The 27,409-nt window shown below is 40.8% G+C and overlaps 1 protein-coding gene and 1 long non-coding RNA gene across 4 annotated transcripts; one reads left to right on the forward strand and one right to left on the reverse strand.

Annotated features, from left to right (window-relative positions):
* Positions 1-1,273: 1,273 nt before the first annotated feature.
* LOC147259096 (zinc finger protein aebp2-like) lies at positions 1,274-22,005 on the forward strand. 3 transcript variants are annotated; one of them, XM_086209327.1, is made up of 9 exons: positions 1,274-1,884; positions 2,597-2,807; positions 3,355-3,462; positions 4,738-4,924; positions 6,924-7,048; positions 11,901-11,968; positions 17,953-18,066; positions 19,466-19,495; positions 20,622-22,005. In XM_086209327.1, exons 1-9 carry the CDS (start codon positions 1,346-1,348, stop codon positions 20,626-20,628), a joined length of 1,389 nt encoding a protein of 462 aa, XP_086065453.1. In that variant the 5' UTR covers positions 1,274-1,345; the 3' UTR covers positions 20,629-22,005. The 3 variants fall into 3 exon arrangements, with proteins under 3 accessions (XP_086065453.1, XP_086065452.1, XP_086065451.1); XM_086209326.1 differs by having other exon boundaries at positions 20,789-22,005; XM_086209325.1 differs by lacking the exon at positions 20,622-22,005 and adding an exon at positions 19,657-20,615.
* A 745-nt stretch (positions 22,006-22,750) lies between these two features.
* LOC147259097 (uncharacterized) lies at positions 22,751-25,146 on the reverse strand. Its single transcript, XR_015116826.1, has 5 exons — positions 25,053-25,146; positions 24,857-24,948; positions 24,718-24,764; positions 24,346-24,519; positions 22,751-23,888 (listed from the first exon to the last, which is right to left on the reverse strand). It is a non-coding gene; the product is annotated as an uncharacterized LOC147259097 (long non-coding RNA).
* Between the last annotated feature and the right edge of the window lie 2,263 nt (positions 25,147-27,409).

The following is a 27,409-nucleotide window of genomic DNA, read 5'->3' on the forward strand; positions in this document are numbered from 1 at the left end:
AACAAGTAGTAAAGCCATGCAAACCTCCAATTCATGAGCTTAAGTTCAAACTACAACTTGAGTTCTCATATGCAATGTTTTTAGTAAGTTTCATTTCATTTATTTATGGAAACAATATTTCATTACTGATTCTCCGTCGCAATTTCAATTAATTTCTTTCATTCCATGATAGAAAAGGGGCAGGAAGAAGAAAATCTTCACACACAAAAAAACGCTTACTCTTAATTCTCATATGAAAACCTTTTTAACGAACCAAAATTAGCATAATGGAAGGAGTTAAGAGATACACTGTAAAATGGGCTTTCAGGTACAATTAAATCTGGGATCATCTCAATTTGATTCGAGGCCCTCAGAAAATCCAGCACTCATTTTAATGCATTTATGGAACTATGGCGCCCTCTTATGGTCATGTTGCAGCAGCGTTGGCAATATGTTTCTGTAGCGAATGCATGAAAAGCTCTCCAGATGTGAGCATCAGCACTTTGACATACTTTTCCTTTTATCGTGGTCGTGTTGTCAAATATTCGTCAGTGAAGCAGCAATTTTAGTACCCAAGGATTTTAAAGGAATTATAGATTTGTACTGTCTTCCAAGAGCTGTGGGTGGAAAACAGGAAATTCCTGTTCAGATTTGTAATTAAAAAGTTGTTCTGGTGTACAGATTTTATTAGCTGTATTGTATTTTATCTTCTATGCCCATAAATTTAGACACCCAATTACCCTGGAATAAAATTAACCAGCTCGAGGATACCTATGATGTCTTAAAACTAGATTTTGACATGTCAGAGCTATCACATTAACTGGAATTTGCAGAACCTGTGTGCACTGGATTTTTTTGTAATTGATGTCAATTAAGTGGCAGCGTTTGCGTTGTCAGATACAACAACATTATCCACTAAAAACGCAGTAGCATGAAGTCTCCATTCGCTAATTTTCTTTTGAGAATATATATATATATATATTACATATATATGTATATTACATATATATGTATATATGTGTGTGTGTGTGTGTGTATATATAGACACAAACAAGATAGTCGTTAGTTAAAGGGGTTGTTTTTGTACACGGCCTACGGATTCTTATGGAGTATAAAGAACATAACAGAGACAAAAAAGGGGGTAATTTGCTCAAACGAGTACGACCCAAAAGAATGGGTTCCCCTGTAAAACCAGTGGAACCAGGCCCCCTCCCTCTCTGAATTGACAGAAACACATGGAAAGTTTAAATCTCAACGTCAGTTTCTCCGCCTCGTGCCGCTTCTGGCCAATCACAGGGCAGATTTACAGCCAGCCGAGCCGTGGACGGAGCCACGAGTAATTGTGATAGAGAAAGTACTCCGCGGTATGTCTGCCGTAGAAATGGCTGCTACCGCTGCAGAAGAAACACCCTCGGTGAGTGCTGAAAACGATGCTCCGCTTGAAAACACACCCGAAAACGACGTTCAGGAGACGGAAAAAGGCCTCGCCGAACCGGAAACGGAGGAACCAGGCAGCAGCGAAGAACTGAAAACGGTCGAGTTGGAGGCCAGCGAAGAGGAGCCCGCCGCAGCGGCAGACAAGGCCACGAGCGATGCGGCGACAGCCGTAACGGACAACCAGGAGGCGACAGCTACTCCTGAAGAAGCGGAGTTAAAGTCGGAGTCACAAAGCTCGGTAGACTGTAAAGAGGAGCCTGTAAATGGCAACATAAGCCAAGAAGCTAAAGAGGAGACGGGGGAGGAGAGCCGGTGTTCCGGGATGGACTGCGATAAGAGTAAAACTGGTTGTGAAGACGGTGAAAAAGCCAGCAACGTAGACGGGGAGCTGGGCGACAAGAGACGGCCGAGTGTGGAGATATCATCCTCCGACGGGGAACCGTTGAGCCGCATGGACTCCGAGGACAGGTAGGTTCCTTTTTTCCCGTAGTTGAACGGCGACAGTCCCGCGAGTCCTCCCATCATTAGCCGAGAGGACAAATAGTTCCGAATTAATTTGTGCCACTACTTAATGGGTAGTAGTGCCTCTGTTTTCTGTTGTCATTTTACCATGTAAAAACAAATAAATCGCCTTCTCTCATTCCGTTTTATTTGAGCTGTAGTAATCTAGTGATATGAAGACCATATTCTTAGCGTTTACTATTAAATTCACAGTACGTTAAAATTAGTTAAGAGCTCGTGGGTAAACTATCAGCATAAGGACAGCCTCATCTTCAAACCACATCTTGATATCACTCCGCCAATCTACACGTCCTAAAAACAACGGTAAAGGTGCAGCTCTATATAGAAAATGCATTGATATAACTATGTCAGCCTCATTATAATCAACAACTCTGGCTAAAAAAGCTGTGGAAATCTGGTATAGGTGATGATTAGATCATTGCCTTTGAGTTTTTTCAGAAAGGTGCTACCAAAATTATTTAGCATGAGTAAAGTAGAGGAAATCAGTTGCTACCCACAGTTTATTCCACTTAGTGTCCATTCAATATGACTGTTTGTTTTCATGGATGACTGTATAGTCAGATGTAATCTCGATGCAGATGTAACCTTATTGGCTGAATTACGATATGTGCCTATATGTGTATCCCTGTTAACCCTATCCTCCCCTCTAATCTCATAGTATCAGCAGTACCCTTATGGACATGGAAAGTACGGTGTCCAGTGGGCGCTCCACTCCTGCCATGATAATGGGACAGAGCAGCGCCAGCTCCTCCAGGGCTAAAACGGTGGCTTACCCTTGTTGCTGGGACCTCTGTCCACAGTACTTTAACTCCAGTCCTGATCTGGCTGAGCACATCAGGGGCATTCATGTGGATGGACAGAGAGGAGGGGTCAGTACTTTGCACTAACTCCTTATCTATCTCCTTTATTCATTCTGACAGGTAGACTAGTTGATGTCTAGAGACATTGAAGGTATCTAAATTACAGGACATGTTCCTTCTGAAAATTGCACACTGCATTTATGAGCTATCCATCTTACAAGAAATTATGATGCTTTAGTATTTCGATTTATTTACAATATTAAGACCACGTCAAACAAAATAAGTTTAATATTTCATAGTAGAGATGGTTATTTCCAAACCTTGAAATATGTGCTGTTGATGCTAAATACAATTAGAGATGAAGTTATTTAATTTATTTATAAATGGGCCTTTTCTTTCTTGAAGACAAAGTAGATACCAGAAAACCTACCCATTGATTCATCTGTAAATGGCATCCAAGAATGTCTCAAAGCTCCACTGTTGGATTATAACTTGATGTACACTGTCTAAGGGAATCATTATTGACATTATATTAAATAAACCAACTCCAAAATGTTCAAATCCTCACTCTCTCTTGCATTCTATCTCTCTGTCTGCCTGTCTCTCTTTGTCTCAGGTGTTTGTGTGTCTATGGAAGGGCTGCAAGGTGTATAACACTCCGTCCACCAGTCAAAGTTGGCTTCAGAGACACATGTTGACCCACAGTGGAGATAAACCCTTCAAGGTAAAACCAGTAACTCAGAGAAATGTTCATCTCAGCTGAGATTTTTACATATCTGACCAGTAAATCAAACTACAGGTGGCATCTTGTTTACTCTGTGTGATCGCAGGTTTATAATGGGACAATAATTCTGTGGTTGGCAGCAACAACTTCAGCTGGCTCTTTTTCCTCCTCGTTCGCGTGGAAACGTGTAATGTGGTTTCTCACATTTGTTGTGTTCCCAAAATATTTTAAGCTTGTATGACACAGCTTGCATATTGTCTGGCTTCGTGAAAGCCAAAGTGCTTCCAGATGCTCGCTTAAATCCAGCAGGTGCGGGTCGGAGTTTATGCTCAGCCATTGTAGTAGCTTGTTGCACTTAAGTGCACCACCATAGACTGTCCGGGCGGCACTTCCGAGTTCCACCTTAGCATCGGTTATTGACATTTACGAATCGATAACGACCCATCAACGTCCGCATCGTGACGCATCTATGAATCGATTATTTCCCTCACCCCTACGGTTACCTCACATAAAAGGTAGTTAGCACTTTTTAATCCTCAATTGTCGGTTGTTTTCAGTGCACATTTCAGTCTCAGTAGGGCTTCACCGTTTAACGTATAGCTGTTGAAACAGAACAGAGATTATCGTAATTGAGATGAGGCTGAACAAAGAATCAGAATTTTCATTGAAATCACAGTATGACCATTGCTGAAGGCAGAATGTCTGTCAATATACATTACATTTTTCCTGCAGAGATATCCCAGCCTGCTAATTATATTCTAAACAAATGTCTTTGTTTGGTACAGATCCCTGCAAAAATTGCACAATTACCATTTCAATATGCTTTCAGAGAAGATGTGAATCATGAAACACGAATAATGATTCTGTCTAATATTGTGAATCAAAGCTCATTTGCAATATCTGCCAAGAAATTTAAATGAGATAAATAATGCAATTCTTTCAGCTATAATAAAAAATTGCATCTTTATCAGCTGGTTCTGGGCATTTGTGTGGAAAATCTAGGATACCTTTTAAATTTAGAACCTCCCTCCAACTCTTGCTCCTAATTTTGTTAAAACTTTACATTTAATCGTTCAGTATACTTAAAGGCGTAGAAACAAACATTCATTAATTGTAAACAAGGTAAAAGTTTTAACTAATTGTGATGTTGGTTTTAATTCATGTTGCCGTGCTCTGTTTTAGATGTTACTCTTCTCAACTCTTCTGATTCAGATGAATGTATTGTTGTCAGACTTCTTCAGAGTTGTACAGTAACTATCCTTTGCTCTGCTGCAGTGTGTTGTGGGTGGCTGCAATGCCAGCTTTGCTTCCCAGGGCGGTCTGGCTCGCCATGTACCCAGCCACTTTAGCCAGCAGAGCTCGTCCAAAATGTCCAGCCAGGCCAAACTCAAGGAGGAGTCGCCCTCCAAGGCTGGTCTCAACAAGAGGAAGAAACTCAAGAACAAACGCAGGTGCTCCCTACGTACGTACCTAACAGGCACACTGGTTAACCTGCTCTCAAAGTGTTTCTCACTCTGATTTTACATGGGTACAACTTCAGAAACATTGAAATTCAGTTTGTAATCTTTACTAACAGAGTTTTGCTAAAACAGATGTCCTCAGCTTTTAAGCACCTACGCATCTGTTATTTGAGGAGCCTGATCTAGTTTACATGGAGACACACTCAAACACCTACACACGCAAATGTATTTTATTTCTTAACCCAGTGGTTCCTTAAACTGTGGGGCATGTTGGCAAACTGAAAAGTGAGGTGCAGAAGGGCGCAGGGTCCAAAAGTAGCACCTGCCATCCACCGCTTTTGGTGTGTAAATTCCAAAGGTCAATCCACCATCTGACGTCTAAATGTTTAAACCAAAATAGTGACATAATCAGTATTTGATCACATTGAAATGAAAGGGCTGGAATGTTCGAGATGACTTGTTTTAACCCTGCTTCACGAAAACTCTTATCTTTCAAGACACATCACATAGCTACAATTGAGAGACGCAGTCATGCCATTTCCTCTTCAGAACAAGATAAATTGGCCAGTGCTTGTAAAAGCACAAACGAGTGACGTAACAGTCAATTCAGTTGCCCCTCGTGAACTTATGCTAAAGGACATATATAACATTGTTAGAGAACTTAGTGACAATCTCAAAACAATTACATTAGAGGGCCTTGACTGAAAAAGTTTGGGACCTGCTGCCTTAACTCCTAACCATTTTATTACCTTAAGCATCATAACCTACTGAAGAGCACTAACTATTCCTCTGAATGTAACTTGAACTGGTTTCAATCTGAACTCTCAAACTAAGAGTTTATGTCAAAACGGGTTGTGGGGCTCGGCTGGGATGTGCTTATAATGCAGAAACGTCATGTCAGCAATGATAAATTATGTCTATACAATAATCTCAACTGAAATGTCCATCCATCCATTATCTTTCGCTTATTCCAACTAAGGGTCGCGGGGGGCTGGAGCCTATCCCAGCATCTACGGGCGAGAGGCGGGGTTCACCTTGGACAGGTCACCAGTCCATCAAAAGACCAACATAGAGAGACAAATAACCATTCACACTCACAGTCACACCTACGGTCAATTTAGAGGATCAATCAGCCTCGTCCCCAATTGCATGTCTTTGGATGGTGGGACGAAGCTGGAGTACCAGAGAGAACCCATGCAGGCACGGGGAGAACATGCAAACTCTACACACAAAGAGCCGCGCCCGAGCCGGGACTCGAACCCGGAACCTCCTTGCTGTGAGGCGACAGTGCTAACCACTGCACCACCGTGCAGCCCAAATTGAAATGTCTCTGGCAAAATTGAACTCGTGTACACAGACAAGTAGAAACATGTTCTTGTTTCGCCTAGACCGTTCAGCATTTCGGAGACGGCCTTGGTGTTTATTAGTATAGTTTCCACTAGTTGGTGCATATTTGCCCAGGTACATGGTGATCAATAGCTGCTTGGTGGGATGTTTCACCTTTATAGCTCATTAAGAAGTCCTTCTGAGAGGTGAAACATCTTCAGTTGTCTCCAGCTAAGTCCATTATTTGCTTCAATTCTCCTTGGATATTCATGGATCCTGGGCTAAGACCATCCTTGTCTTAACAGAGAATTCTTTTGGTCCTCGGTTTTATAAAATTAAGTTTGTTAACTTGAGTAAAAAAGGAAAATCTTAATCTAACTGCATTACAACATTAATAAAACATGGCCTGCCACAATACAGTAAATCCCATAACAAAGATGTTACCTGTTCAAGAATAGAACAAGCAACGTTGCAGGTTTTTACAGGGAAGGAGATGGTGGAATAAGTTGATATTGTTAGTTCTGCAGCATCAATTTTGATGAAGGGAAAAAAATAATTATGGTTAGTTAAAGAAAGACAAACTAGTCATAAACATTTTATGTACATATGCCACATGAAAATCTTGCCGTTATATTTGTTTGGCAGCTGATCTGAGTTTGTCCCGTTTCCTTCCAGCGAGGCCACACGACTTCTTTGATGCACAAACCATGGATGCCATTCGCCACAGGGCTATTTGTCTGAACCTTGCTACTCACATTGAAAGTGTGGGCAATGGCCACAGCGTGGTCTTTCACAGCACGGTAAGTGTGTGTGTGCAGCTGATGGAGATCCTTTAGTGTTTGTCCCTGGCTACATGTTATAATTTTAATTGGTTTAAACTTGAACCTCTTTTACACAGCCTGTTCAGGGAGGGAATATTGTCCCGATATTATGCCTCATCCCTGTGTGTGAAGTATTCAGACAGGATAGGGGGATGGATTTTTTCTGCTGTTAACCTGGCAGTGGAGGTCGTTTACTAGCTGAAACAATGTTTTCAGTCAATAACATGTGACACTGGAAGGACATTCCTTGTTTAAAATGAGAAATCTTGGTTGACTATCAAAAGTCTGATCTTAACAACAGAGGTTTGTGGAAAGGCGACATAGATCTCTCCAGAATAGAGGTCTTTGATGCTGACCAGTTGTTCCAGACTGTGTTTTAAAAGAGTTATGTACAAATTGAGACCATTCATCACGCTTGTTACCCTCCCTACTAATGGTCAACCAACAAAGAGCCAAATATGTTTCTAATGATGTATTGGTCAAATGACATAGTAGCAGTGGTTGCAGTTTTCTTATACCAAGTCTGGTTGTTTTTTTGTTTTTGTTTTTTTTAAATGCATGATTGTTGTCATGGTTAAACCCACATGATTTTCTTCCTTCTTTATTTTTCCTTTTGGACAATAGGGGGCATGAAAGAATCACTATTGGAAAATCCGCCTCTGTTCACTGCAGATTTTTTTCCAGTGCACTTGAAGTGAACCCTGTGAATTGCCCGAAGGCTTGGCGTTGTTTTTCTCTGAATCAGGCTTCACAGGATAGAAAATTGGGTTGTTTTTGTGTATGGCGCTTGCTTCATTCTTAACCTGATGTGTGTGATACAGTAATAATGAGCTCCTAAGTGCCTTTGTACCTTACAACCGGGGCCATATCTGAGCAGTCGCCCCCCCCCCCCCCCCCCAAAAAAACCCCAACCAAAACAAGTTTTCCAGTGATATTCTCACACTCAGTGACACTGAATTCAAACGTCTAGTAAAGGAATTATTTTTAAAAAAGATTATTGACGTTGGATGTGAATGGACCAAGTGTCAGATTTTTTTTTATTTTTTATTTTTTGAATGACTATTCCAAAGTAGCTCCACTAGGGAGCACTCTGTCTTCTATTGTTGAAAATGTCTATTGAAAGCTGGGGTCATTATCTAGTGTCTAATTCCCAAAATACTGCTTATTTACAAACTCACACAGCTCAGTCTCCCATTACACTTGGTGTAGTAGTTTATTCCTTAGACATTTACTTTGAAAATGGGCACTTAATAGACATGTGCTGAATTTACAGTGTATTACCTGTTCGTAGCATTTTAAAGCAGAAATATATCTATTTGCAGAAGTTGATTACTTAGGTTGTAGTTTTCAGTGGTGCATAATTTTCAAAGGTTTCATATTATCTGGCCACCTTACTTACACACATGCGAGCAGAACTGAAGCATCTGTCAGTTCTTCATAATGCACTCCTGGCAACACCACCACCACCCAGCACAACCTCAACAACTAGAAAATCATGTTACCTTGTTGACAGTGTTAACAAAACTGAAGACTTGTAAGCTTTGTGAAAGCCGGGTTCCTTGCAGAGCCCTTGTTTTTTATAGTACATAAGTCATGAAGCCTTAGACCTTGATGCCATTGAATAAATGGCCTTGGTTTTCACTGTTATTTAGGCAGCACTGTTGGCTGATAGTGGAGTTTTACCATCAGTGTTATTCTCACTACTGTTTAGTTCTTCTTAAATCAGTTCCTTTCAACTTGTTTCTGCTCTGCTCCCACAAACCTCAACTGCTCTCCACCAGCCAAGAATTTAAAAAGAAAAGCTGAAGGGAAAAAAATGTGAAGATAAAGCTTGGGAAGAGGTTAAAAGAGGTAACTGCATATTTGGACACAGGCTGAGAAGGAGGAAGAGCCAGCCGGGGCTGGGAGAGATGACAAGAGAAAGGGGTTAACGGAGGGTCAGGGTCATGGAATCGGAAGGAGATCTGGTCAGTTTGGCAAAGGTTCTGCTTCTGTCTACCCCTGGAGGATTGTGGTGAGAAGAACTGTGATGCTGTGTCAGACCTCAGGCCCCAGTGGACCCTCCCAGGCCGAGGGGGATGGAGCAGAGCTGTAGGGGTTCTGTGGAGTTTGGCCAGTGAGCCTGCTGACACGCCAGAGCAAGTCAGTCATGTTTATGATGGGATATTTTTGTTATTGCGCCAATCTGCGTCATCCACAGCTTGACCCTGTGACACCAGACAAGCACCCTGTTTCAACAGGGCTGGCCTCCCCCAGCTTTGGCTATGCAGTTTTCACTGGCTTGTTTTAGAGCCACAGTGTTATTCACTGTTCACTCCCTATTTCGTCTTGTTCTCCCTCCTTGCCTGCCTCTGCCTACCTCCCTCTCTTTGGTCTATAAATGACCAGATCTGTCCCTTAATGAACTGACTGCCATCATGAAACCATTCAACTCACAAATCACTCCATGCTGGGCACACACAAGCCTACTTCCTTAACTTCAGCCTTGACATACGTGGCTTGGACTTGTGATTATTAACCTGACTCTGTAAGGAGCCTGTTAACAGCTATGCATTTTTAACTAAAGAGCAGTAAAGCAGCTGCTTTGCTGCGGGGCATCAGACATTTATGTTGCAATATGGTTCAGTCAATTACAGTCACAAAGGGTTCAGCCTAATTCTGTAACTAGGCCTTGTTCTTGACTCAGACAAACCGTCCTCTCAGTGTGGATGGACGGGCTGTTGGAGCTCGTCAAGCCCTGATGGAAAGCTGAGACAAACTCAGAGGCGGGTGAACAGACAGACAGACAGACAGACAGATTACTTAATTATTAAACATGAACAATATGAGTTACAAACTATTTTATGAGCTGGTTAGGACCTGTAGACTTGTAACTTTCTCTCTGAAGTGTAATGGATAAAGGATTTTTTTCGACAGTAATTTTCTCCAGAAATATGATCATTATTGAGCTTTTATGTCAATTTGATGCTTCTAATATATAATAATGCATATACACAATGAACACAGTGTGAAAGGGCAAAGAACTAAGAATATTTAAATATTCTGATACAAGAATGGAAAGAAAAAACACAATGTTTTACAGTTCTGAGTATCAATTTTGTATTAGCCCCTCAAGACAAACTCTTAATTTGTTATTATGGGTTTCTAAATAAAATGTGAGCAAATTGGATAATAATGAAATAGGGTAATTCTTTAAGAACATCGACACAATATCAGACGCTGCTATGTTTCTTCCCACGTTCTCCTGTAGTTCACTTAAATGTTTAACGCATGAGCAGCGCGTTACAGTAAAAAAACAGGGTGGATTTGCCAACTTGGCTGCTTTTTGCTAAGCTTCTCACAGACAAATGTAAAGGCACATGGCCAGCAAAAACACAATTCATTTGTGCGAACCCAGTCTAATTATTTCTTCCACTAAGTTAATCAGTCTTTAACTAAACATGCTTGTGTCCAATTTGCCCTCCTCCAAACGTGTGCCAGACAGCTCTTTACCTGAAAGCAAATCAGAATGTAAATATAGATCTGATCTCATACATGTGTCTGTCTTTTCTCAGGAGTACCACCTGTAAGTATGTTTTCTCTTCCTACTGGAGAGAAGACAAACTTATGTATAAAAAATGTGGTTTATCAGATCAGAATGATAAATGAAACATAATCATAACTGAAGAAATGGATACATATTTTGGCTCAGAAGTGGGAGGGCATGAAAATGTCGAATGGAGAGGGAGAGATTCTAGGTCTTTGTCTGTCTCTTGTCTTAGTGGAGCCTCCTCCCTCCTGTCCTCAAACCAGTTTCTGTCAAAGCCGCAGCCAGTCCCTCGAGTCACAAAAATAATTTCAGATACTCATGTGCGTAAGAGAACTTCTTCACATGTGAGCTCATTCAACATCCTAAAAATAGACATTCCGAACATAAAAGGGCCAATTGACGCAAGAGGTTAAATCTGTGGCTATTTTTGACACTCCTGGTTATTTTTCTAGCACACTGTTTCCCCACTGACAATATTTGTGTGAATTCCAGACCAGTTTTACTATAAACTGACACAGCATGTTTGATGAAATGTTATGCAAAGAAAATGGTCACCTATTCAGAAAATCCGTTTTTGTTTCAACCTTATTTTCACAAGTAGAAAGTCTTAGAAGTTAGTAGTTGGGGTTGTTTTGGCAGACCCAGTCTTGATTACCTTTGAGTGTATAGTTAAACCAGGTATCAAAACACAGATAAGCAAACGATGGAGTATCAGCTTGTTTCCCTCAGACGCTCTGCTGTCTGAAGTGATGAAATGTCTCTGGTGCTGACATAATCCACAGCAAGTGCAGTGACTTGTTAGTGATAACTGCTCACTGTTTACTCCAAGTCTGTTGTACTAACTGACAGGAACGTCAACGATGATAAGCAGTTCTCGGCTAAGATATGCATAAGTCTTGTCTGGATTTGTATTAAAGTATGTTGCAGGGGAATGTAAGAGGGGGAGAACCCATTGAAGATGGAAATCCGCCTGAGCTCTCACACACATTATTAAGAATGCTCACATTACTTATTACTGTAAAGATCAGCCACCATATGATGGGGTGAGATGTTTGAAGCATGTAGACTCATTATTTGTAAGAGATGGGGTTGGGGTTGGGGCATGTCTTTGAAGCTGCTTCTCAACAGACAAGGGAGAATGTTGCAATAACAGCCAAACCTGACGCATTCATGCAAATCAGATGCTTCTAAAATTCTAGATGCTTTGACATTTTAAATTAACTGTACTTTTCTACATTTTGGTGGTCTGAGGTTAGTTGCTTGTGTACTTGAGTCAGTCTTTGCTTGATTGTTTCTGTGCAGGTGCTTGCCAGAAGGAAAGAGGGTTCTGGAAAGGTGAAAGTTCTCCTACACTGGACACCTGAGGACATGTGAGTCAACTACCCCTACATTTAACATTACACATTAATATATCTTCCCAGATTATCAGGGTTGGAAAATGGCACCTTCAACCAACCAAGTATGGGTGATTTTGGACAATGGTTGGTGATGTGCTCAACCTGTCAGCCACAGTGGCAAGCAAAAGATATGTGCTGGTGTAACAAGCATAGCAGCGTTGACTGGAGGACAAAAATCCACCAGTGATGCAGTGGTCTCATTACTAGATGAATCATGGAACTGGTTCATCTGCCTGTTCTGTAACTATTACTCCAACTCAAATAAGTACAGACAGTCATCGGGTTTAAATTCTATATAATATAGATGGATGAAATATGCTAAAAAATATGTCAATGACTTTGGAAAAAAAAATTGTGTACTGTTCCTATGACTGTTCCGCTATGTTACAAGGATTTAAAAGATTTGATAATCCTTAGCATGTCTATCAATTTAACACAGAACAGTTGTTAGGTTAAAATACAACTGGTAAGATGGAACAAATTTTTATTTCTTGTGTTAAATGATTTAAAGTTGGGCAACTAAAGTTTGTGCTGGCGCTCCTAAAATTTTCAGCAAGGAGCACCAGTGGTTGCGGCTGTTGTTGCATATAATCAGCACATGATGTGGCTCATATTGTAATCTGTAGGTCAGATATATCTCATATAAGTTCTATTAGATGTTGTATCATCACTGAAGCTAGTTCAGCAAAAAGGATTTAGTCAAATTTACCACAAACAGTAAAAAGTGTCTGTTACAAGCACCAAAATGGTGACAGTGGCAATTTCAAACTCAAATGAATGTAGCATTAAATCATACCCCTCTCTCCCGAGTAACAGTAATTGCATATCATAAAACTTGACATCCATGTCATGATAGATGTTGGGATTATATTAGGGTTAGGGTTTGACTACAAGGATTAGTCTTAAGCAGATGAGATGCACATTTGTAGATAACTTTTACATCTCTCTGATCTATAAATGAGCAACTCAGTGCCACATCTACAAGAGTCAGGCACATGCTTGCTCACTGTGTAGACTGAGCCTGTAAAGCTGTAAGTTTTGCTCTGTGCACACCTCAAATACCATTATATATTGTATACCCCACTGAAATGTTAGGAGGGGTGTGAGGGTATGAAAAAATAGATGCTGCCCAAGCCAAACTTACTTATGTTTATGTTGAAGTTACTCCTGTCCTGATAATAGAATAATGGGACTGAAACCTGTTTCTAGAATCATCATATTAATTAAAAAATACTGTGATACACATCTTAGGTACCAGCCAGCCCTACTCTGTATGAATTTGAATGCAGTCTGTAGGGGGTTTGAGCAGCTCTGACCGCTCCTCAATGGCTACAGAAGTATTCCCAGCTCAGTCCAACTAGACACAGCTCAGGAGTTGAACCTTGATGCCAGTTCATTCAAACATTTTGGCAGAAGGGCAGGCAGGTTCAGCACTGTACTTACGAAAAGGCTCTGACTCATAGAGCGTGAGCTTTACAGAATAGTATGATCCTCAGCAGGGCTCTTGCTCAGGGTAAACTCCCACCACACTACTTCTCCCGTTAAAGGGTTTGACTGCATGGCCTCTAAAGATGATCAGAGAACAGGAGAATGAGTGTCAGAAAGAGGAAGAAAGATGACAAAAGAGTGCAGGGTAGGGGAAAAAGATGAACAGGAGGTTGAAAAAGAGAAATGGCTATGGGGGAAAGGGGAACATATATAGTGTCGGACAAAGAAGCCCAGAGATGATGCATCATGAAGAAGATTGGAGCTGACAGCTTCCACTGAACATAGGGTAGCTAAATCCTTGTTTCTCCGGCCCTCTGATGCTTCATCCTCTCATCCTTGCTCCTCTTCTTTCCTTTTTTCCCTCTCTGATCCACCTCTGCTATCTCCTCTCTGCCACGCATGTGGGAGTTAAATCCTATGCTGTAGAGAAATAATGAGGCAGAGTGAGAGGAAGAAAAGATGAAGTATGGTGATCAGGACAGACTTCAGATTATTTCCAGACAGGAAGACAAATATGAAGATTTATATTGAGAATTAAGACAGAAAAGGGAAATATGGCTGGGTGTTGGCAAGGAAAACACAGGGCTATCTTAAAACATGGGAATGCATATATTATATCGTAAAAGATGAGGATATTGCATTGTCTTTCAGGTATGTTTTATTGATATCAAATGGTTAGTTACCATTTTTCCGTTAAGCTGTTTGTTCTGGAATACCATATAATTCAGTCGATAGGGATTCATTATGGCACAAACACTACTCAAATCTATCTTATTTTTTGGAGCAGTTGGTCCTTTCTGCCAGACAATGACAAAAGCAGGGTCCTGTTTTGTCAGCATCTACTGATTTTGCCAGTTCCAGCTATAGATTGCACATTTTATCAGCTGTAGATGGCTAATATAATAAACTTGTTGCTGCTCCATGAGTTTGTCGAAAACTTATTCACAGACTTCCTCCTTGCTCTAAATTGATAATCTAGTATATGCAAAGCTGCATGTGCCAGTCCAAATGTCAGCATCCTCACACTGATGAGAACACTCAGGAAAAGAGGTCAACCTGGCTGATTGGTTGTGACATGAGTCTTGGTTATTTTGCTTGTAGCTGGTCAATTTAATATCTAGTGTTTGAATTTGTGTCAGTGTTGACTGTCAGAGTGAGGACCAATCTGGGGGCCAGTCAGTCAGGCAACAACCCTCTACACCAAGGTCAAAGTCAAGTCCTGTATTGTGTGTAAATCTGGATGTTTCTCAGTCTTAATCAATTATTAGCCATGTGAGTGTCGGAAGTCATGTTTATTAATGCCAGAGCAAACCATTCAGTTTCTGCCCGACAATTATTAACTCCATTTGGATTAATGAGTAACTGACAAATTTGAACCATTCAGAACTCTCAGTGCATCGCCTGCCAGCAGCTTAATATGAGTAAAATTTTATTGGAAATATTTTATACATAGTGCAGACTCTCTTCAATAATCAGCCAAAGATTGGAACATATCTTAATTCAAGTATTGACTTCATGGTATTTCAGTACCTGCAAGTTTATAAAATGTTGCTGATCTTTTGTTTTTGAGTCCTATACAAAGCAGTTGTCTGTGTTAGTCAAAATTGATTCAACCATATGATATTCAACTTTGAATACAACCCCATGAGTAGTAGCAGAGCAGCTCACTGTAAAAAGTGCTAAAGAAATGCTGAATAAACTGTGACTATCTGTTGTCTCATTTGAAATATGTGAATTCTATTCTTTTGCTAGCTTTGCCTGATGGTGCAGTAGCCTGAATCAGCTCTTGTGCCGCTCTGCTTTGCAGTGTGATGTAGTTTAGGACACTAGACTCCTGCTGTCATTTCAGCTGAGTTCCAAATAAAACTGTATGTAATATGTTTGCGATTTAATATACGCTAGGCTGCTTTGTGATGAACTTATGGCTCCTGTCACAAGCCGGAGGATCTAGACTCAAAGCCAAGCATCAGACCAGACTGGAAGACTGGGCTTCACTCTGGCAGGCACCCCCAGTAGCTCTCCCCGAGGAGGCCTCCCTCACAATATACATTTCTGCCTCATAAAGAAGCAAGTCTCCCCTGGAAAATAAAACAAATCCATTTGTCTTTATTTGACTTGGTATGACTGGATGGATGGAGATGTCTTCCTGGGGCCTGTATCACCAAGAAAGTTCAAATTATCCAAGACCTCTTTTAGTGAGCCAGCTAAAGAAAACCAACCAACTGCAGTCACAAATAACTTATGATGAGGGTGGATATTAAACTGGTTGCATGAACCCAGGTTTTTGTAAAGATGTGAGGGTGCTTGTGTAAAAGCTGAGGTGTTGGCACCAGCTGACTAATCACAAACATGAGATCTAGAGCTGCATACTTACCTCAAGAAGAAATTAACAAATATGAGTCATGGAAATCAGTTATACTTCAGAAAACTAACAGTTTCTTCAGCCAACGCCAGGAAGGAGAGTTGGCATTTACCAACTGTGAGTGCAAGTTAATAAGTTTATCAGTATCTCTACCTCATCATTAAAGCACCAGGAGACCCAACTATTATCAACTGTCCATCCATCCATTCATTCAGGGTTCAGTATCTTGCTCAAGGATACTTGGGCACAGTCACCGGGGGAAGTGAGGATCAAACCAGAGACACTTCGGTTGCGAGACGGCCACTCTACCTCTGAGCCATGCTGTCCCTTATAATCAATTGTGTATTCATAAAAGGAACCAGGTGCTTAGATGTATTCGAATGACGTGTAAATCGATGTGAAGTTCATTCTTTCAGCTGCAACACTGGCAATGTAAAACAGTCTTTTGAACCTGGTATGTGTACCTGCAAATCTAACAAATGCAAGTGCAAGACATCAGTGCTTTAAGAACTCTTTTAGGCTTAATTCGCTTTGCAAGTAGATATGAGCTGACATCCTGACCTCTACTAGTGCTGCCCTCCAATGTGCCTCATCAAAGAATGTAAAAACTCATCACTACCACAGCATGTCACTGACATGTTTAGGGTGACTCTGAATTGGAAGTGCATGTTTCTGTGTGCACACACAACTGAGTGTGGTGTTTACTGCACGCTTACACTCAGCAGGTCCTCCTTGAGGTTTGCTTTGCACACAAGTACACTAACTCAGGAATAACCTAAATTTTAATGCTCCTTCTGAAGAGGGCTGTCTCATCATGTTACCGTGACTCCTCAAGTTTCTCTTTCGTCTCCCCACCATTTAAGGGGATAGAGATAGGATTGCAATGCTCAACAGAACAAAATAACTGCAAAAAACTTGCAATTTCCCCCAAATTTATGAGGACTTTTTTCTCGTCCTATTAGTGCTCATTAAAAATTAATAGAAAATCGAATGTTGTCTGGTCGTTGTGCAGTTGAGGTCTTTTGATGCATTTTTGTTTTACACTAACATTCAGGGGTAAAATTCACTTGGGGATTCTATTTTACCATAAGTCTTTTCTTTTTGTTTATTTATCAAATTGTGCTTTGTGGCACATGCACTGTGCTACCAAGTGCCCTAAGGGTGCTACAACAAGCTAAAGCATGATTTTTAACTGCCGTATAATGGAGGTGCCGCTTCATTGTTTTCCCTCACTCCCCATTATCCAATTCCTGTCCTTTTATTTTTTTATCCTAGTTTCCTCTTCTTTGCTCTCCATCCCTACCTGCATCCAGTTACACTGAATGTTCCGCATGTGATTGTGAAACCCTACCTGCACACCACCCCACTGAATGGGCTGATGAGGCATGTGAATAAGTGATTTGGCTGGGTGGCTGCCTGCTCGCTGCCCGCAGTGTGTGTATGTGTGTGTCAGTAAAAATGCATCTCTTGGGGCTTCTGTGATGACGCACATAGTGACGGGGGGAATGCTGGGGGTGGAGACGGGTGGAGACGGGTGGGGGGGAGCTGGAGGAGGGAGGGAAATCACAGTCAACTCGCTAAGCTCTTTGTTTCTTTCCTCTGCACCTCAGCTTGCCACGCCAGTGCTTACACACTCCCCTCTTTCACGGGGGATCACACTGATGTAGGTACAGTAAGGTGCAGCTGAGCTCAACAGTACTCTGTGTGTGTGTGCGTGCGCGAGCAAGCGAGCCTTTCTTCTTAACTTCACCTTCCTTTGTCTTAAGGTTCAAGAGGTGGGAGGAGGTTTCTCTGATTTTGAAGTGTCTGGTATTTTAAGCCACTGTCACATTTGATCATTTTTCACATGCATACATCCCTTATTAATTAACTGTCTGTGAAGGTCCACACACTTGTGCGCATGTGTCAGTTCCAGTGTTTTATTCACAGCAATAATACTTATGGAACTGTAGTTAGTGTCCAGAGAAAGGTGTTAACAAATGCGCTGGACTCAATGAACCTCTTGTCCATCTTTCTCACCCTGCTCCATTGAACATTTGTCCCTCTCATCCCTGCTTTCTCTCCCTCATATCCTGACTACATGTCCTCCATGTGTGTTGTCTTATAGACTGCCTGATGTGTGGGTGAATGAAACAGAGCGATCTCAGCTGAAGACTAAAGTGGTACACTTATCCCAGTTACCACATGACACAGCCATGCTGCTAGACCCAAACATCTATAGGTGAGTATTTCTGTGTTACCGCCTTTGTGCGCACACACAAGCAGACACAAATGCATATACTGTAAATGCTTATAGTGCTGCAGGCTAACACATATTGCCCAATGTTTAAATATCCAAACATCTCTAGGATTCATTGGGTGAATAATTTCCATACCAAAAGACAGTGTTTAAAAAGCCTTTCCCTCAACACCTGTGTTGATGTGGATGGCTGTGTGACTGTCAGACGCCACAAGGTGGCACCAACTCTCAGCTTCAACAATCAGCTTGAAAGGGACAAGTGCAGAGACAACACATTTTGTTTTAGTTTTGATGTCTCTGTAAGAAGAAGCAAACTGTCCTCGGTACAACGTCAACTCAAAGCAGCAATCACTGCATCTCACTTTTGCAAACCTTAGAATTGATAAACCTGAGAAGGATAAGAAGTGATTTTTGAGGATTTCAAGTAGTGATGCAGCACTAGGTAGATGGTTAAATATAGAAGTGTCTGGTGGCATTTTTTAAAAACATGCACATGTTTCGTTTTTCTAGTATACAACATTTCATCAGGGTGAATGCATGGTTTGACTTCTATCAGCTCCGCCAGAATTCCTTCTCTCTCTACATTCACAGTTTCGCTTTAAGGTACACTGTAAAAGGCTTAAAATAAATCCTAAAAGGGGAACAATGTGCCTAAAATAACAGAGTGGTCATCTAAACTGAGAGATATGGCACACAAGTGTGCTGATCAGCACATAGGCTGGCTGATTTTAATTAGACCTGAAAGCTCAGTAACTGCAGGGGCTGCTGCTGGACTCTGGTTTCATAGTTGAATATAACCGTCAGCACTCAGCCAATTTATGTCAAGGTTGTCCTAATGCATAAAATCCCTAAACAAATGAGGTGGTCTGTGCCTATGGCAGAAAATATAGTGGGGTGACTGAACCCCTCTGGATTGGAGTGGGCAGACAGAGACTGGGTTTGACATAGTTTAGGATTATATTTAGGATTATATTTCAACTATTCCCCCATGCAGGTTCTTGCATCTTGTCAGAAGTTATGCTGGGCTAAAATTAGTTCTATCACAGGATCATATATTTATAGACTCCTGTGAAAAACATTTAGGTTGTTCCCCTGATTCAGTTTGTTTTTTTGTTTTTTTCTATAGTCCAAGTTTTGTGTTTTCTGGTTTTACTTTTCTGATTTCTCTATTTTTACATCTATAAGGAAATTTTATGATTTTGAAAAGTGTCAATTGAGTTATGGATGAAGACTATTAGATTCTGTTTAACACTTAGTAATGCCTTGACGGAAATGAATATTTGCCGGTAAAGATAATTTAATAGTGTCTAGAGCCGCAACATTTAAGTTAACAGTAGGTTAAAAAAAAATGCTCTCCTCAAAAACTCCTCTGTCTTTCCAGAGCACTTCCACAGAAACGACTGAAGCGGAGGTAAGCTGAACCCGTTGAACACGCGTGCATCTGTTAGGTGTCGGGTTAAATATGTTTATATACGTATTACAGTTATCCAATATATTTATACATATAGATTCTACACACACTGCCAACCATGGTGTGTGTGTGTGTGATTTTTGTTGTTGTTGTTTTTTTAGGCTGAAGCACACTTCCATGTTCATGAACCTGCAGAAGCAATTTAACCATTATTAATTCCAACACAGTGAACAACAAATGAACCATCAAAGATTTATTTGAAGAAGATACTGGATAAAAAGGACCTGAGATACTGCCTTGTGCAAAATTCTTGCTACATTCAGTCCTATTGGTATACACTCTTCAAACCATAGAATAAAATGTACAGTCAGAATCAACTGCAAAGAAGTGTTAATTTCTTCTGATTGAACGTCGAATGAAAAGGCTGCAGAAAAAAATAAAATCACATCCATTTGTGTCATGATATTCATTTGAAATGTTTCTTAAAAGTTCATGAGTTAAATTGCTAAATTTATTCATGGAAAATGTGTAGTTTGTACATTGACGAGTAGTAGAATTGATTGAGCCACAGATATAAAGTGATGAATAAAAGATGAAGAAGGTTTGAGGCGGGCCAATGTGACAATGGCAGTTATTCTTTATCAAGAGTTTTTGAAGGTCTCGTGGTCCTGGTGTCTTTATGTAAACAACACGGTGCTCTGGCCTCAGTCTTGATGTTTGACTCAGTAATCAAAGTATGCACACAGTTTCATTTACAGAACACACTCCATATATGCTGTGATGAACTGTGCTGATTGTCTGATAACTGTATCACCCTCAGCCTTGTGGGTCCCATGCGCCCAGTTATTTGAGTTATCAGGTCATTTTGAAGCCACGAACCTCTGTCTACCCTAGGCACACTGAATAATTCATCCATATTTGGGCATCTGGGCATATTACTTCATTAAGAATCTTCAGTATTTCACAGCACTGTTCGAGCTCTGTAATAATACACAGGAATGTAAAGGAAGTCAGCCCGAGGTCTGAAGATCTTCGATAAAGGCGTTTCTCATATTGTAATCTCTCTCATAACACACTGAGAACAACTCATTCTCCTTCTCTCTGTCTTTCTCACCTGTCTGCTCAGCCTCTAAGGACTCATCTGTGGACTTGATACTTAAGGGGAAATCCTTGTGCATAGGAGGTTTATCTGTATGGGATGGGACGCTCTTCATCTGTCACACTGCTGAACGGGGGAGTGAAGTGGTGATAGAATGACTGATTCTCCACCTCTCCTTTTTATCTCCTTTACAGTTTTGTATATCTGAAATGACTGGAGTAGCCAAGTGTGGTGAGGAGTGGGACTAACCATATAAAAAGTTTGTGTTCTTAGAAAAAACTTTTAAGGAATGTTTTTCTTAAAACAAACTTTAATGAATGTTTTTTTTAAACAATCACCAAACGAACAACAACAAAAAAATCTTTATACTCATAACTGTTTTACCTTGTCAGAAAAATCTCCATATTTTATAAGTGTGCTATGTAAAATATTTATGCAGATTTGTAACTTATTTTTATACGATAAAAATTCTGGTGTACTGTGGATTTTTGTGAAGACCTTTGAACATAACCATATTTACTGTGCTAACCTGTTAACTGTCACCTGTAGGGATATCTGGACATTTGTAGTCGTAATTTTCTGTGAAATGATGGTATTAACCAATAATATTATTTATACTTACTGAATGCAGTGCTGTTGGCTGTGTTTGTAAGTGAGGTTGTGCCAGTCATGTCAAAAATGTATACAGTGTAATGCATACAGTTCCAGAAGCAATAACTCAGTGGAGACATTACAGCATAAAAGTAACTGACATTTCAGTACACACTTGAGTGTTATCACATAAACATAACCACACCCCTGCTGACATGAACTTTTTATATCATTTGTTATGATATATTTATATCACAGCAATTTAAATTGTAACTTAACATCCAACCCACTTTTTTCAGCTGAAAACTGGTGTGTATGGGTATTTGTTTAGTAGCATTGTAAATTTATTCAGGACAGGTCCAAGATTTGACTTTCTAGTACTGTGTTCATGTTGTGCTATTTGTAGCAACTGTCCTCTACTGGTTGAAACTGGCTATTGCAATTGAATTATATTACTGGCTGATCTGGTGAAAGGTGATGTAATACAGCCAGCTTTCCTCACACACTGACACCCCCCACACCCTCACCTCAACTACAGTGAATCTGTGTCTCCATTTTCCCTGGCCAGATCAAGTCCCTGAACCCAACACACACACACACACACACACACACACACACACACACACACACACTACCCTCCCTACCCCTGTCAACCCCTCACCTCTTTTAGCATTTCTCTAGATTATGCAGTGGGTGGGGTTGGACTAGGGGGGTTAGCTATTCAATACACACTCCGACATTCTTATTAAGATAGTTGTGGTTTCTACTGTATGGTGTCCTGTTTGAAATGGAGTATTGTGTTTCTAATAAAATTGATATAAATGACAAAGGTTGATGAATGTAGTTTGTACAGATGAGGATACATTGTTGGATCGCCAAGAAGAAGCAATGCGTCCATTGTGGTATGAATAATAGTTCCTCATGTTTGCATTGGAGGGATTGACTGGGTTATTTGGCGTCCATTAGCAGAACAGCTTTGGGAGCGTGCTGTGGAAGAGCTAATGACTGGGCCAGCAGGGCAGAACCCCTGTCGGCCTCAGCTGTTAGTGAACATGCCTGCAAAGAAAACTGAGTTCAGAGAGAGGTCTTCTGTCCTGCTCCTCAATAGCACGTGCACGGACGTGTTCACACATACGGAATCAATGGGAGCAGAAATTCACGGGTTTATGGGAACAGTCGATAACAAGATGCCCTATATGTATATCCTGGTGATGCATAAGCCAGATGTTTTGTTTGCACATGCTATACGATTCCTAAAATAATGTAACAAATCATTAATGAAAGAGTTGATCATAGTTTTTATGACATGACGTGAGTCACATGTTAATTTTCAAACACATAAAAACCAGCATTCAATACCCCCTTACTTCATACAAGTGGTTTGAGTGTACACATTATTTATAATAATTCAGAGGCTCATAAGTACAAGACAGTGAACTAGAATCAGTTCCCACAGTTTCGTCCCCAGCACTCAGACTAATTCCTTTCAGATACTTGGCTGTGACAAAATTGGAGTCAAGTTTGCAAACAGGATGTGAGCCATGTCAGCAGTGTTTGCTCCAATAATGATCATTAGTGATCAGTAGCGTGCTCGCTCCTGCAGTGTTCTCTCCACATAACTTGTCTTCGCAGCAATATTTGAAAATCTTGGGCCCTCTGTCCCCTCTTTCTCCAGGACTGAGTTTCAGTTCAAAGAATCTGTGTTTTGACTGCAGTGCTTAACATTTTAATTGTATCCAGTCCGTGTATGTTTGGCTGATATTGCCATGAGTCTAACAAAGTTAACATCTTTCCTGTGCTACTCTTAAAATTACTTTAATCTAATTAAATTAACTCAAAATTTTATTTCTTGTAGGTAATTTTAGAAATATGTCTGTTCTTAGAATGTCAGTTGTTTAATTTTCATTATTTGCAACTCTTTGTCTCCACATCCTCTTGACAAAAATTTCCAGTATTTTGCACATTTTATTGGTAGAAATTTAATACATTGGCACGCATGTTATTGAGGATTGTTGGATCCATGGCTTGTGAAGTGACATCAGCTGGAGCAGACAGACAGATTTACTGTAGAAGGCAGACTGCAGCACCACCTGCAGAACCTAATTCTGTCGGCACTTGCCTGCGAAGGAAACGCTGGGATGCTACTCTAATGTGACCTGGGTTTGCTAACCCTGTGGGACGTTAATCATTGACAGAGAAATTCCAGATAAACAATTTTTGTTATAGATTAATCAAAGAATGTTTGCAGATGTGAATTTGTTGAAGTAATGTCCTTCAATATCGATCCAAGTTACATGACTAGTCGAGGCACGTTCTGTGCCTTGACATGCAAACCTCATAAAGCGGGGCCATTTGTCATGTGTGTCGCTGCAAGTTTCCATTCCTTCTGTTATTCGATTGCTAAAAACTGGAACCCCTCCATTGTCTGCGGATCTGCTTACACTTGCTCCTGAATCACCCATCTGAATTTTTCATCTTCCCGTTCCTTTGGCTACATACACAGGTGTCTTAAGTGAAGAATGAAGGCATTACATCAGGGACGAAGGTGACGATGTGCTCTTCTAAATCTTGGTTTGGAACTGTTTTCCCTCATTGTTACAGATAAGGAAATGCTCTTAGATGACCAGGATACCTGGTTCGATCCTCACTTCCCCCGGTGACCACGTCGAAGTATCCTTGAGCGACCCCTAATATCTGGTATACCTGCATACAAATGGTACCACAGATGGCAATGTTATCTAGGAAGCTGTTGAATGTAGATGTTGGCTGTTGGCTAAAGTTAGCTAACAGGTTATCAAATGGGTTTTATTACATGGGAGCCTCATCGGCCATATTTCTGAGCTTTAATGTCTAATTGTCTCAAAATGATATTATGTAGCATTCTAGCCTCCCAGGCATCAGGGGAATATGGCGTATAACTATGGTGTATAATGTACCTCGGAACTCAACTCCGAGCCTTGTATCAATCTTTTATCAAGAGCAAACAAAGTGTGTTTCTCATCCTGTTAAAGCATCCTTTCATATACTGCCAGTCCCAAAGAATCCTACAGTTAGTTCTACAGTGAGATCAGTCTAATTGACTCCGAGTCGACGTCATGCAAGTAGAGCAGAGAGAGAAAGTCAGTGTGTAGAAGTTATGTAAGTCATCATTACAGCTGACCTGCAAGCGATCGGCAGGCTGCATTAATGAGCTAATGTCGAGCTCTGTTGCTGTGGCTGTCCAAGACTCATTCACTGCCGTTTCAAGAGTCAGGCTCTGCCACAGTGTCGGATGGCCCTTTGGTCATTTACCCAGCATTACACTCCCTCTCTGCTCTCCCATCACGCCGTGCAACTGAACAATAGTAACAGCTTTTATTTATAGATGATAGTATTTCATCACATCCACACAGTGTCATCAGCACTGGAAGGAAAAATGCAACAACGGGGAGAGGAAGAGAAACCGTATGTATGCTCGGGACAGTGTTGTCTGTTTCAGCTCAGAATCGTGTTTGGGTTTGATACAAGAATTTGTTTATACAGTTTACCATACCTCTTTTTAATGTTTATTTTCTGGTCCTGCTGGGAATAAGAGGGGATCTGGTGGAATTAGATTTTACAGAGAGATAAAACTGTCAGATATCCAGCTGTTGATCATCATACAACAAATAATCACCAATATAAACACACACCAATAATACTCTGCTCCCAGCATTCCTTTTTCCTCCCTGACCTCTGTTTCTCATATTTATCCATCCTCATGTAGAACTTACATTTCCTAACTCTGTAAACAGAAATGACAATTCATTTACTCTCTCAAGATAGATTTTTATATATAGTTCAGTGTACAATAATTGCAATAATTTGTGACTATTAAGGAGCCCTTACCTCTACATTCCTGATTCGCAGGCCAGCGTCAGCATTTTGATCCCAGACAGCACTTAGCTGGGCTCAGTTTTGACATGGTGTCTTAATCGCGGGGGTTGACAGGCTGATTCATGAGGGTCAAGGGCAGCGGTTGGGATGATGGTGATTGCAACATGCTGTGCCGTGATGACAGATGCAGAAATAAATGGTTGGAGCTGTTTTCTGTGTTCTGAGCTAAGGCCCTGGGGAGCACCAATTAGTGAAGGCACATTAGCCTTGCCCAGAGTCAGCTTTTCTTCTACCTCAAGTGAAATAGAATAAGTCCATCTCAATCCTTCATGTATTGAGCCATATTTGCTACGCATACATAAAGGATGGAGGCTGTGTGAGACTGAGGTCACCATATGGGAATGATCCCACGTGTCCTGTCTTCCTTTCCCCCCCCCCGTCACATTTCTTGAGATCATCTGGACCGACAACTGCTCTCTATATGATGAGGACGCACGAAGGAGATGTAGTATTGTGCAGCATGGAGTCAAAAGAACCAGCTCACAGGGCATGAAGGGATACACTCAACATGGCTCTATGGCGTATATTCATCAGCATTATCTCCACATCGTTGTCATCACCCCCATCGTCGCAGCAGAGTAATTGGGGCTTGCTGGTTGCTTGAGTTTCCTTTTTTGTCTGAACTGGACTCTCCTTTTGTCTGATGATTAAATACATTTGCCCTTGAAATGTGATTGGCCTGCTCTCCCTCCTCCTGTGGCCTCCCATTTTCCAGGCATCAGTGATTTGTCAGAATTACTGCCCAGCTCTCCCTCTCTGTCTTTATGTCTCTCCGCCTCTCCGGCCCATCCTCTCTGTATTATCTTCTTACAATATCAGGCATTAAGCTTTGACAGTTACAACTCTATTCTTCTCTTTCCTCCTCACGTTAGAAAATACCATCGCGTAAGGAGAGAGTTCATCAATGCCATATGGATTTAGCTGGTTTTCCAGCAGGAAATGGAAATGTGATTTACTGAATGAGTGACTTGTTCAGTCGCTGTGTGCCAGCATATTTCTTTGGGAAGACACCAGCGTGCATGGATTACAGGGAATGTTGACATATTGCTGTCATGTGTACAATACACAAAGCAAATGATAGCCTGCTGAGATGTTTTATTAAGCAGTGTTACGCCACATAGATTATATACAAGTGATCCAGTTCTAAGAAGAATCATTGACTTTAAGCTGGAATCACCTGATATTAATATGAGTTCATCTATTAGTGAATACTAATATGTGATGAATTAAATCGTTTTATTTTGTCAAATGTAAAAATAAAGAAGTAAATATATCAAACACATGGACGTATCGGTCATCAGCTGCCCATATTTGGAAATATTGGCATTGACATTGAAAGAAACAACATTGGTTGACCTTATACTAATCACACGATATTTGTCAGACAAATAAATCTATGAATAAGAAAAAAAAGGCAAGAGCCAAATGAGCAGTGCAGATTTTAAAATAGATGTTTATTTTTGGAGAGCCAGTTAATCTGTGTTCATCTTAATTTAGTAAGAAAAACAAGATCTGATTATCCTAATCTGTCATGTCCCGTGCAAATGAGCTGAGCTTGTTGATCCGGCTGACGCTTAAGGTTATTGTTTCACTGCCTGGTCAGATTACCTAATGTAGTGATGACCAGTCTCTCACTCTCACTCTCTCTCACACACACACACACACACACACACACACACACACACACACACACACACACACACACACATAAAGGCAATGTCACGCTAACTCTGGCATGGATGCTCCCTCTTTCATGTAAGGGCCAGCCCACATCTCTGGGCTCTCTCTACGCCAGCTGCATTGCCTGATATGGAAATAACTAGTGACTGTAAAGCTCTGTGTGTGTGTGTGTGTGTGTGTGGTGTGTGCACGTCATTTTACATAATCAAACTTGCCTAATTTATATATATATATAAAAAAAAACCTCATCTGCACAGCACCGTCAGAGGTGGGGTCGTCAAGCCCCAGAAAACACGTGAACAGCTTTTGTTGCCAATTAGTCTAAATCTTCCTTGGAATGTTATGGAGAGATTAAGCACACAGGTAAAGAGGCTACCTGACTGTTACAATCACTCTTCATGGTGGAAGTGACCTCTTGACAGTGCTAGCCTCAACAAAAGGATACCTTCCCATATTTAAGATGTTTCCCTGAATGGAACATCAAACGATATCTAATTTTTGATGACACAACTGTAAATTCTAAGCAGTATTTTCTGCTGCTTTTAGCTCCTCTGCTGATATAAAGCCAACACGGAGCTATTAATGTGCTGTCTTGACTGTTAAATGTTGCTTTTCCGTTCTGAATCTGT

Source organism: Aulostomus chinensis, chromosome 7, assembly GCF_037954235.1.
Source record: "Aulostomus chinensis isolate RoL2024-O1b breed Wild chromosome 7, RoL_Achi_v1.0, whole genome shotgun sequence".
NCBI lineage: Eukaryota > Metazoa > Chordata > Actinopteri > Syngnathiformes > Aulostomidae > Aulostomus > Aulostomus chinensis.